This window comes from Sebastes umbrosus, chromosome 20 (genome assembly GCF_015220745.1).
Source record: "Sebastes umbrosus isolate fSebUmb1 chromosome 20, fSebUmb1.pri, whole genome shotgun sequence".
Classification (NCBI taxonomy): Eukaryota; Metazoa; Chordata; class Actinopteri; order Perciformes; family Sebastidae; genus Sebastes; species Sebastes umbrosus.
The window spans coordinates 1,096,990-1,110,649 of NC_051288.1; the positions used below are offsets into that span (position 1 = coordinate 1,096,990).

General features: G+C 41.9%; 1 protein-coding gene across 1 annotated transcript in view; it reads left to right on the plus strand.

Moving 5' to 3' along the window:
• Positions 1-11,541, plus strand: part of rab3gap1 (RAB3 GTPase activating protein subunit 1) — a 33,494-nt gene extending 21,953 nt beyond the window's left edge. Inside the window, 3 exon segments of the mRNA XM_037754467.1 lie at positions 113-215; positions 2,016-2,039; positions 10,417-11,541. Of these exon segments, the coding sequence (XP_037610395.1) occupies positions 113-215; positions 2,016-2,039; positions 10,417-10,650 (361 nt within the window). The 3' untranslated portion in view covers positions 10,651-11,541.
• Positions 11,542-13,660: the final 2,119 nt, after the last annotated feature.

Consider the following 13,660-nt stretch of genomic DNA (forward strand, 5'->3'; position numbering starts at 1 on the left):
CTTTAACGGAACGTTACCAACAACTTTGCCTACGTCTGTACATGCAAAGCAAGTGTGACATTTTACTGATGTCACCAGATCCACTGGAATCATATCTGATGTCTTTGTCCAGGTTTGTGAGCTCCCTGCTGGAAGAACCAGAGGTGGGGGTGATTGGAGCTGGCCAGGGGCCGGCGGGCAGCATCATCCACCGGCTGTTTGTCAACTCTCAGAGGGTAAGCAGCCTCACTCTCCCTGGGACACAGTTCACCAGGGGGGGTTATTTCATTATATGGCTATGGTAGCCTAGTGTATCTTACCATGTGACAAGACCAGGTATTATGATTTATGGTATGTTTTTCATAAACTGTAGGTAGGTTTCATTTCAAGTAACAAATAGGTTGCTTCAACTGATCATCATCTGTGCTTCATGTCAGCAGTGGATGGGTGGCAGTACACCGCTGACAGCTGCAGAAACAGGACTGAGACCTGCTCAGGCCTCAGCTAGTAAGCTAGAAGACCCCTTACTGATGCTACACACATCTGGTGTGTTGCAGCCAGCTTGACAGCCCGGACACACCAGGAACGTCAGGAGCGCGTGGCGGCTGTGTTACCTGTTGTTTTTTTATTTCGCCGTCCGTGTTATCAGGTTAGAGCAGCCACACTGCCCACGGGAGACGCGCGTCACACGTCTCAGCTGCGTCTCATAGAGGTCTCGCCTATTTTTAACGCGTGCGCACGCGTCTCACAGCAGCAACAGACAGTGAAGGTGATCTATTGACTGTATATTGACATCATACCAACTACATTACTACAGTTTTGAGGTCTATCTGTAGAACATGTTACGGAGATGAAAAAAAGTAAAGACTTATTTTTAAATCAACACTTCCTGCTTTCATTTCAAAATAAAAGCCCTCAAGCATTTTTTCTGTGGACAGAATTCCTTAATTTGTTAACACAAGGCTTTTATTCTGAAATATGTGCCGGACAGTGTTGTAGAACATGCATTGACTTAGAGAGCTCCATGAATGAATATAGTATGGAGTTCTAATGGTGGATTATTACTATTATTTACAAATTACCACACATTTCTTATCCTTTCTCAGTCTAAAATAAATATAAATGATATTTATAATGAAATGAAATGGCCATTAAAAGGCAAACTCTATGTAGAAAGAAAGAGCTGACAGCAGCAGCTGCAGCAGCAGCAGATACGAAGCTGAAACGCAGCTGGTGTGAACACCCAACGTGTGAATCACGCAGCCACCAGGCCACGCAGCCGCCATGCGCTGCTGACGTTCCTGGTGTGTCCCAGGCTTGAAGTGCAAATGAATTTCCCATTACCATGATGCTGGCACAGTTATAGTGATGCAGCGATCCAGTCAGTGGATTGGTATCAGCACTGATACTGGACTCATTAAATAGGTCAGGTATTGGCTACCAAATAAATAATGTTTTATAAACCTTTCAGAACAACAGAATTAAAATGTGAATAAGCCTGAACACAATGTGTCTGTATTAATGTCTGTAGTTCTCTTACTCATAGAAGAATGATCCCAGCCAGGTCCACACAGTGACATGTTTATGTGGATAAATATCCTCCATACCATTCTACTGCCTGCATGATAACTGGTGGAATACATTCCCATGGTTTCACAGTGCCTATAATAGTGCTGATGTTGGCTGTGGACCACATCTCCATGGAGAACATGGAATCTTCTCTTCCACTGTCCCTTTTCCTTTTCAACAACACCTCCTGTTGATTTATGTGCCCTTACAGGTGTGAGACATTAGGCGTATTCGGACCGGAGGAACTTTTTCATAGTTCTAAGACCACAGTTCGAAGAACCCCCTCCCCTTTTTTATTGTGTTTGCAATGCAAGAACTAGGAACGATCGGGTAGTTAAGCAGTTCCTCAGTTCCTCAGTTCCTCAGAGTGTCCTGAGACACAAATATGTGCTTTTTCTTTTTTGTTCTACATGTCCTCCATTCGACTGTCTTTTTGTGTTGTTTCTCCCCCTGCTGCTTACGTCAAGCTGGCTGACTTCACCAGTGACGAGGTAACCACGAGCCTCTACCCCTCAGCAGTCCCTTAGTACCATCCCCACAGCAAACCAACACACACAAACACACTATAAGCAGATCTGATTGGGCTCCAGAAGTCTGTATGCACCACAAGGAACCGCTCACATTCATTTACTTTTAAAAATGTAGTTGTTTCACTTATTTATACCTCTTATTGGAAAATGTAGATATTGTAATTATCTTGTGGGGTTGCCTAGAGACATAACTTTACAGCTTTCCCTATTTACTTTGTTGTGCAGTATGTGCACTCTCTTACAGTCAAAACTTTCAATTGAGTGTATATTTGGGTATAGTCTGCCTATCTAAGGTCTGTTTCCAGCTTTAGTTAGTTGCTTATGCCTGTTATTTAAACAGGTAGTCTGAGATGGAGATCTCTTAAACCTCCAGTCAACAATGGAGCAAATCCCCATCTGTTATTTATCACCACCTCTGCAGTTCCACTCAGCTCTACAGAGCATTGGACGGCTGGTAAACTTTACTTTCATAATCCTAATGGTGAAGGAGCTGTACGCCACTGTGTTCAGTGAAGGAGCTGTATGCTAAAGTAAGCAACGAGCTGGAAAAGAAACAAATCTTGTTTCTCTGGAGTTGGTAGAGACCAAAATAGAGCCGAAAGGAGAGATTCAACAGGTGGGCACAAACATGAGTGCTGATACTGCTCTGTGTCTGCTGGATGTGTGGGTCCAATGATAACACATTTGCCGACAACAACTTGAGGTGATAATACGGCAACGTTGCTGACAGCTTGTCCTGTGGCCCCTTAGTGGTCAAATAACAACAGATAATGCAGCTTCAGAGGGACCTGTTCACAAGAAAACAGACAGCATTAAAGCATTATATCAACAAGCATTCTATTGGACCATAAAAACTTACATACAGTAGTTAAAGATTTGTACGGTATAAAACACACACACACTCACACACACACACACACACACACACACACACACACACACACAGAGCCACATTCTCCTCCAAAGCTTCAATCACTTCCATAGATGACGACACTTAGACTCCTTTCTGAAGCCCATCATATGTTAACAGAAATGTCTATTTCATCTTCATTTCCTCTCATATTTTCCGATGTGATCTGTTTTAAGAAGCAGGACATTTTTGATGACGTGGAGGTTTGCACAGCAAAATCTTCTACCTGTGGTAGTTTTAGTGGTGTTGCTCCTGCTGTTTGGTTTCTTGTAGCTCCAGCTCAGCTACTTTTTGTCTCGGTTAACACACCCCCTACCTTATTGAATACATCGATTTTCCAAGAAGCACATAGAACCAAATCAATCAAAGCCACTACACATCGGGCCTCATGGAGCAACAACCTCTTCAATTCCTCTTCTATTTTCTGCTAAGAGGAAAAATAAGAGGACAAGAGTTTCTCCCTTAGTTCCACCTGATTACCTGTAATCAGGCGGAACGTGTGTGTGTTTACGCGTATGTTTTCTTTGTATGTGTTAAAATCCTATCCTGGTTACTGGGTTTTACCTTCACCATAAGCGTCTCTTGATGGACAGAGCCATGAAAACAAGCCCATGTTGTAATAAACCATAGTTTCCTCATAGCTAGTTGAATGAATCTGTAACTGGGTTCATGTGGTATGTAAACACCTGATCCAGGTTTCTGATCACTGTCTGCAAAGTCAAATCTTTGACTCATATCATGTCCATGGTGTTGGGTATCGTTTGGATTTGAATGATTCTAATTGTGGTTCCAGTTCTGGTTATGGATTGAATAGTCATATAAACAACATACGAGTCAAAAAGCAGATGTAAATATCTCTAATGAATATCCCGTCTAGCTATTAAATGTTAAAACGGCTCGCCATACGCTGTGAGGGACGAGAGAGAGAGACGGCCGCTGCTGATGGCAAACAGATGTTGCTGAACCACTGTGCAGCTGTTTAGGAACCAATAAGCACAACAATTGTTTAACGGGTACCTGGTTCTTGGCACTTTGGATGTGGTTCTAATTTGGAACCGTTTCATTTCCCAACCCAACATGTACATAGAAGAAACACTATATGAAGGATTCACACTTTAAAGGGAAATGCTGACAGAGGTCTTCACACGTCCTAAAACCTACCTGAACCAGACATGCATACATTTATATATAAATAACAAAGACCCAATCCCACACCACCCAAAGACGCTCAGGCCACAATCATCAGATTCATGGGCGGCACCGTGTTGCAGTGGTTAGCTGCTAGTCGCCTCACAGCAACAAGGTTGTGTGTCTGAACCTGCCGGCTGAACCTCTCTCTGTGTGGAGTTTGTATGTCCTCCCCATATCGTGGATTGTCTCTGGTCTCTGGTCTGTGTGTGTGGTCAGCCAGAAACCACCGTGCACATCCTCATCCTGATGTTAAAAGAACTCAAGTCAGAGCTGCAGACTGTGATGAGAAACCTGAATACTATTCTAATCATGTATACAGAGATATTCTGTATATACCATATTTATATGTATATGCCAAATATTGTAAACAAGATACCACATCACAGGAGGGCTAGTGTGCATGTCACTGTGGGACCCCTCGTGTAAAGTGAATCCCCTTTTCTGCTTCATGGAAGGTCCTGTACCGTGTTGAACTAGACTAGACTAGACTAGACTAGACTAGGATCATTCAGTGGCCTGTTGCACCAGTTAAACTGTTGCAGCATGTTGTTTCATGGATGACGTGTTTTTGCAATATCTTACTTGAAGAAACATAAACAATTTTCTACAAAACCATTTTTTCATTGAGCAAAACAAGTTGACAGATTTTAGACATCTAAAAACAAACAGCTGTAACTGAACGTTGGTAATGAAATAGTCTAACATTGGCAAAGATTTCATCTTAAAGAATAAGTCAGTATTTGATGAAATGGGCTCATTTGCTCTGTTTCCAGGAGTGATGTTGGGATTGATGTCAATCTGTTGTCTGTGTCAGGACGTGGTTAGCCTCGCTTAGCGTTAAGACTTGAAGAACGGGGAACCAGCTGGCCTTATAAAGTCCACCTGCCGACATCTGCTCAGCAGCTCAGTAATCCACTGGTGGATCTCTTTGTTTAATCAGTAAACAAACAGAAGTTTGTGGTTTTTAGGTGGAGTTAGGATAAACACCAGTTTATCCATCTGCCCAGTACATCAGTGCTGTATCCCTGCTGTTTGCCTCACTGTGTCATGTGACATGAGTCCAGGAAGTCAATGCACCTGCCTCCAGTCTGTAAGCTCAGGGCTCCACCTCTGTACTTTAAGAGTGCTGTTGCTATTTTCATCAAACTCTTGGAAATAATGTGATGAGGAACATTCCCCAAATTGTCAAACTATGCCTAGTATCTATTTCATCTCTGTGTATTCAATCTCAGGTGGGTCCAGATGTCTTAAGCATGAAGCTGCACACTCAGTTTATTAGTTCCACCTAGCTAATGGTGTCTAGCACTACAGTCCTGCAGCCGATCCTACCTTCATGAAGGTTCTAATGTTCACTTTTTGTTGAAACTGTTTTTTAACAGTATCTTTATTCTTCTTTGCCGTATGCACACAAACATACAGAAAACTGAGCGAAGCACACAGTAAGGCTCTCAAAAACACAAAACCTTCCATATACAGTGGTAATCCCTAATAGAACATATCTAAATTGAAAATAAATGATCAAATGATTTCATTAAAAGGGATTGTTTGTAAGAATCAGAAATGTCTTGTTAACAGCGACACTTGTGGCCACAATATCAACGACAGTCAGCGTCCTGTTGCTCGCGCTCGCCCGTGTGCACGCGCTACCTGAATGTGAGCGAGCATCCGTCAAAACAGTGAGGCGACACACGTCAGCTAAAACCACAATATCACTCTATATTTCAGCTGCTTGGCAGTAATGTTAGCTGACCAGACGAAGGTCTCTCCATGAATCAATACTGATCCTAGTGTTGGCTTTTCCTGCCTCAGCCTCCCGACCGCGGCCGGAGGGAACAGGGGAGACGCCGGAGTTTTGGTCGGAGACGATAACGTTTCACTCTGCGGAGCCCCGTCACTTCACAAGACACGGGAAACCTCTGTTGGTCTGGAGGAGCTGCAGCAGTTATTTCTGCACAAACATCCACTGTACATTCACTAGATATTCTCAGAGCTAAACTAACTCTTCTGCAGTGTGGAGTGTGCGCGCATGCACGTGAGGTGGAGCGAAAGAGTGAGAAAGAGTGAGAACGAGCGCGGTGTGTGAGTGAAGGCAGGCAGAGGAGCAGAGTCCAGCAGAGACTCCGGTCCTGGAGACCAAAGCTACGGCCTCCGACCGCGGCCAACACTGTTTAACAGACGGGCTTCAGTAGATACAACCAAGAGGTTTTGGTGCTTCACTGTAGTTTGTGTTGGAGTCTGAGTCTGAACAGCGTAGACACATGCGAGCACACATGGGACACCGACCTGCAATGATTTATACGTGTAAGAAGTTACCAACAGTCCCTTTTAATTGGGGGTATTCATTCCTCCTCTTCATCCTCTATTAAGTCTATACACATAACAAAAGCAATAAATGGTCCGCAAACCTTTTCAGACTTCTCCTGCTGTCCTCTTCGTATACTGCATACGTACTGTAGTTTTCTTGCGGGAGACTTAAGAGCATCTGTCCAGCTCATTGTTTAATACTTGACCTGTTGTTTTTTATCTATCAGTCTTTTTGTATGCAGAAAACAAAGATCTATCATTATTTGTTCCCTTTTAATAAAATTGTGTTCTTCTGGCTAAAAACCCTAAAATAAAAGATCCATTAGAATTCTTTTAGAGATATTATATAGAACTTCTGGAAGCTCCCAAGAGTCCTCTAAATTCCCAAACAGTAAAATAGAATTGATTTTAATTGGATTAATTTTGATGTTATTTAACACCATATCTAATCATATAAAAGTGTTAATTGTTAATATATTTCTTTCATACTATTGAATGATGTTTTGGTCTGTCAAGTTTGCGTTCATGCTTCTATCTTTGGATGTCAGAAGCTGGACGTTTCAACCATCTCTACATTACTTTTAGCTAACTCAACCTTTCAACTTTTTTACAATTTGATTGATCACTTCTGTTTTCTATTCCAACCATTGATCTGATGATCCCATGCTTTTAGCTGACTCTGCTTGCTTGCTAACTAGTTTTCACACACGCACTCAATCACAACATGTTGCATGATATGCCAGTCATATCTGGATCTTGAAACTATATGAAGGAACCCTATTCTCCCGAATAAATAGGAGAAGATCTCCTTCTTTGCCTCGGCTGCTTTAGTCACCGAAGCTTCATTATGGGATGTAATGTTCTAAGTACCACATCCGGTAGTTCTGGTGTCCAATGAAGAATCCCTCAGCTCCGTCCGGCAGGTTTACTCTCTAGTCACTAAGTTATTCAGTTGAGATCTCGTCTCCATGGCCACAACTTCTCTCTCACAGTCGCCCAGAACTCGTTTACTTTATCCTCCTCGGTTGATGGGAGCACCTCCTGGTACAATCAGACAAACCTTTTTTTGTTTCTTCATTTGCAGTTAAAATTCTATTCAGACAAAAATATCCAACTTCAAATGATTTATTGCCGATAGTATTTGTGACCTGCTCCATCATTATGAGTCACATTGACCCCGAAACACATTTTGAGTTATCTGTCTGACTGTAAAGAGGAAAGTCTCAGCTTTATGGCAATACCAAGATTATCTTTCTACGACAAATATTCGATGAGATATGCTCTTTCAAAGTTCGACTGTCATGAAACATTACTTTTGAGAAAAAGGGCATTAAAGATAAGAATTCATATTCAGCCATTTTTTGCATTGATTAAAACACGTTTATTAAGACTCAAGTCTAAATGAACACAATATTTCTTGGTCAAAAGTGACAACCAACATTTCATAATGTAGCCTACACATACCTTCATGCATACATGTGCACATAGTCACGAGCACGTGATGTGCACGTGGCCACGTGCACGCGTATGACCACAAGCAGTACAGTAGATAGGGCTAGAAGTCCATGTAGAAAAGAATCCAAAATGTATGGAATAAAATTGATAAAATATTAAAAAAATATACTGTACATATGATATAATATATAGTATATATGTTTATTTCAATATAATAATAATTATATGAAGAATACACAATTAAAAATATTAAATATGGAGCCATGTGCACACAGGTACATGCACAAACTTACAAGTCCATATCCAAACAATACAAAAACATACTAGAAAATGGATAACATATGAACAAATATTATGTACATATTATGTATGTACAATATTATATAATATATAATAGAAATATAGACATAATAGAAAGACTATGAAATGCGTTGCCTGTGCACATTCTGCTGGCTTCTCCTGGAGCTCACTGCGTCCTTTGACAGGGTCATATGGGAGCTGATCTTCTCAAGGAGATCCAGATGTTTCTCATCTACAAAATGACATAAAGGGAAAAGCATAAAGTGAAAAATCAAGTCATCTCAAAGATTTTAAGCTGGCTAAATCATGTTGAATCATTGTTGAACGAGGCCTGATCATTATCATATCAATACAGCCTTATATTCATTAACATAGCCTATTCACCATGTGATATCAGATTAATATACAACATATCATTTTACTATATGTTAAGCTATTTCTTTTGCTATTTAAAATGATATCCCCCAAGAGAGACACACCTGAGACAGTCAGACACCTCAGAGACACACCTGAGACAGACCACCAGAGAGACACACCTGAGACAGACAGACACCTATAGACTACACACAGTGACACACACATTATTAGCTGCTATTAATGCTTCTTAGCCTGCTCTAGGGATTTTAAAAGTCTTTAAAACAAACAGATAAAATAAGGATAGTGTAGTTTAACTATAAGAACTTACCATCAGTCATTTCTTTCATCTGGTCGGGTCTTCTCTCCATCTCCTCCGGTGTAGAGGGCGGCGCTGTTGTACAGTTTGCAGCTACACTGGTACTCCCGGCCGGGCGATCTCAGTCTCTATAACACTGTCCTGATTTAATAACTTTAATCAGAGACACTGTGTGTCATCATCGGCTCAGCCATGAGTGGAATATCTTCCTCCTCGCCTTCCTCCAACTCTCTTTCTCCGTCCTGATCAGCGGATTGAGAGCTAGACTAGCCTCTAGCGTTAGCCGGGCGTCCGACCCGACTCGGTGCACCCGCTGTCCTCATCACCCAGTGCAGTGAAATAATCTGAATTTAAGTCGGTCCAGTTGTCGTCAGATGTAGCACCTCTAACATGAATTTAATTTAAAAGTCGAGCGATGTTTTCCTCACGTGATTTCATCTTGTCAAGCCAGCTATCTCCTCTGTCAACCACAATCTGTCAATCAGCTCTATTGAGCCGAGTCAATACAGCGGACTTCCGGTAAAAACTTTACGACAACGTTATGTTTAAGAGCTTCAAAACTAGACTTATCATTTGAATTTTACATTGATTCTTACTATGTATTAAAGCTGAGACTTTATTTATTCAGAAACGGATAAAAAAAAAAAAAAACTCAAAACACACTTTTTCATAAAAAAACGTGTTTTTACAAGAATGCGCTGCCGTGACATCCGACTCATTTTGATAGAGCGGGTCACATTTATACAGTATTTCTTCTTTAGCATTGGCCAGCTCCACATCGCTCCAGGGAGTATTCATTGACTGCGTAGAACAAGATGGGTTGGATGGGACGTTCTGGAGCAGTTAGAACCAGACGTCCCGTTGAAACACTTTGAGATGTGTTGATTCAACTTTATGTTCATGTTGGACGCTTATCTGAACATTTTCTGAACATCATCTGAACATTATCTGAACATTATCTGATAGGTGTTTGTAATATTGATTATTCAAATCAAGGCACATTATTTGATTTTGATTCAATCCCACTCACTGCTTCAGGAAATACTAGACCTAAACTACGACAGAGCTCCAGATGTTTAGTCATCTGACCCTGAAATCGTCCATTATTTCCACCTGTTTCAATAACGTTTTCTAAAACTACAGTGATCAGCTGTGTTTTTTGTATCTCTAGTGAGCTTGTGGTATAAAAGCGATATGTTTTGAGCCACATGTCCAGTAGGAACCAGTAGGAACCAGAGTCTGTGGAGCTGAGAGACACAGACAGGTGAGGGAAGTCAGAAAGAAAGAGACAAACTAACTTATTACTGGCTTCAGTCTTTTCATTCATTTGTTGAATAAGAAACCTTTTAAATGTATTTATTGTGAAAATAAATGAGCTAAACTAGCTTCCATCTTGTTGTTACCTTTAACTGGTGTATCAGGCTACACACAAACCTCTTTAGCTTCTTCTCTGTATACCTTTTCATTGGCGGTGTTGTAACATCTCCCCTGTTCTCCCCCCTCAGGCTGCCCTCCTGGCACCACTGGACGAAGACTTCGGCCGTGAGCGGAAGCCAACGGGAGGAAGCAACAAAGTGCCCGACTTCCCTTCTCCGGCGGGCCGGGAGATTCTGTTGCGTACGTGCGTCCCTCGGCCGGCGCCGTACTCCAAAGCTCTGCCTCAGAGGCTGTTCTGTGTGCTGATGAGGGAGGAGTTCAGGCTGGCGGGGGCCTTCTCTTCAGACACTTCCTTCTTCTAACACCAGACGGCCATTACACAATGCTTCATCTGAAATCATGTTCCATGTGCTGATTGTAATTTACACCTTGAAGCCAGAACGGGAAGAGCAGTGAATGACACATTATGGATATATACAGTCTCTCTCTAGCCAACACATTAGGAGCGTTGCTATCCATCACTTTAGAGACTCATTTGGTCCTCATTGGATTGTGGTTACTTCGTTAAATACAAAAAAGGGTAAAGATTCTCAGCAGTACTCAGCTAGTGGGCACACTAGAGTTCAACACAGTTCATGTATTGCTGAAACTTCACTCTACACAATTACAAATATCAAGCATCTTTATATGGAGTGTTACCACAGCGCATCTGTAGATGAGTGGACGGCTTCAAACCGACCTCAAAGATGTGAAACATTACATTATTATATGATTAATAATCCGTCAATACAAGTTAAACATATTTGTCTTGTTTAACATCAGATCTAAACTGTCCTCCCCCGGGGCTCTGTGGGTGCCGTACATTCAGCTGCTGCATGGGAGTGTTGAGGAGCTTTGTGTCACCTCCAGCTCTCTGTCAGCTGATCACACAGGAAGTACTGTCAGTTAACACGTAGCATTTATTCATCACAACGTTCTACTCAGTCTGTCTGACAGCAGAAACAGAAAATCTGTCATCAATTCAGTCAGTCTGGTGTTGAAACACACAGACAGTATATTCACCACTGGTGGGCTATAAAACCTTTTCAGAGCTTATTCTTTGTATATTTCTCAAATTCAAATCTCTTCTGTATTATCATATCTGCTACATGGTTGTCTTGTCCTGCTCTGCTTTCTGTATGTTTTACTGTAATCTCCTTATTACTGACCACATGCAGAGTGACAGCATAACATTAAAGACTCTTCATACCATTCTCCTGTCCTCTTCCTACTCTACTGGTCGTCACTTCAGCACTAGTTTATAGACACATCAACAGGTCCTGCTCTCAAGTAAGATCAGATCAGATACTCCTTTATTAGTCCAACAGTGGGGAGATGTGCAGTGTACAGCAGCAAAGGGGATAGAGCAGAAAACAAGAAGCATCAGATAACACAGTAGAAAAGAGCTAAACAAAGTGTAACAACATATGAACCATTTAAATAGAAGGAAGTATACAACTAGGAGCAGTATATACAGTATTGACAATAAACAGACTTAATAAAATTGCACAAGTGGAAAAAATGATATTGCACAGTATGAATTACACCTGAGTAGTAATAATGATAATGATATTGCACTGTCAGTGTAGGAGCTAAAGTCTGATACTGTAGCTACTGAGGTGATTAGCCCTGGACTGACGCGCTTTTCGCTGTAGATGGTACCTTTAGTTGTCTGTTGTGCTGTACAAAACTGATCCTGAGTCCGCTCGTTGGTTTTACAATAACAGTTCATTTATTCTTAATATGGTATTAAGGAAGCAAGTCCAGTTACCATAGCAACGAGTAAACAATAACAACACGGCAAACAATTCAGCGTCCCTGCGGTCAAAAACCATTTGCCCTTCCGGGCTAAACCCTGACGCCAACAACACACCTCCTTACCTATATACCCGTGGCTGGGTCAATCAATTAATACAGTGCCACCTAGTGTTCGTAGAAGTGAATTACATCCCAACCTCAGTATGTCAGCATCATGTTTTGGCTCTTACAGTCAGTATACAGTATGGTGCAGTTATTGTCAGTTTTTGGTGTGTAAGTGGTCTACTGGGAGCAGTGCTGGTTGTGGTCTACTGGTTGTAGTCTACTGGGAGCAGTGCTGGTTGGTGCTGGTTATGGTCTACTGGGAGCAGTGCTGGTTGGTGCTGGTTATGGTCTACTGGGAGCAGTGCTGGTTGGTGCTGGTTGTGGTCTACTGGGAGCAGTGCTGGTTGGTGCTGGTTGTGGTCTACTGGGAGCAGTGCTGGTTGTAGTCTACTGGGAGCAGTGCTGGTTGAGGTCTACTGGGAGCAGTGCTGATTGTGGTATACTGGGAGCAGTGCTGGTTGTGGAGTCTGACAGCTGCAGGAAGGAAGGACCTGCGATAGCGCCCCTTCACACACTTTGGGTGGAGCAGCCTGTTGCTGAAGGAGCTCTCCAGTGCTGAGATGGTGTCCTGCATGGGGGGAGAGGGGGAGTCATTCTCCATCATGGATGACAGCCTACCAATCATTCTCCTCTCTCGAGGGGGCATCCCAGGACAGAGCTGGTCTTACTGATCACTCTGTCTAGTCTCTTCCTGTCTGCAGCCGAGATGCTGCTGCCCCAGTAGACCTCTCCATGAAAAACGGCTGATGCCACCACCGTGTCATAGAAGGTCTATGCACTCCTGAAGACCTCAGTCTCCTGAGCAGGTAGAGTCTGCTCTGGCCTAAAGTGCAGTTATGTACTTAGAAAGACGGAGCTTTATTGACTGCAGCAGAAGCCCGTGTTTGTTTCTGACGTTAACTAAATGCTTGTTAGGTGTCATATTGATGTAACGAGTGATGTGAGTCGTCTGTGTGTTTAGGCGTTGTGTGAACAGTACATGTACAATGTGGGTCAATCTCACACAAATTGCAACAAAAACAAACTCAATGGATTTTGTGTCCTCAATATGTTCTGAATGAGAGAAAAAAAAATCCTATGGAATTGTATGAAGGGAACGTTTTGTAAATTGTAGTATGATCTTACCAAAAAGTAGAGCTAAAGCGTTCCCATCATTTCCATAAAGACTCACAAGAGACAGATTTAAAAAAAAAAAAAAGAATAGTTAAAAAATCATGCAGCAGGGGCCAAGAGGTCAAATTCCCAAAACAGTGAATCGTACAGTTCCCATGATAGCACCATTTGTACAGAGCCCAAACGTGGCCCAAGCCTGATACATTTCATTAATAAATATACAGTCTATAATCCACATACAGTGAAGTATCTATCATAAGTTGTATTTCTCCAAACATCCATCCTCTATTCTATCTACATTTGAATCTGGAATGTTTTTAAATACTTGTTGTAAATCCTGATGTAAAGGTTTTAGTT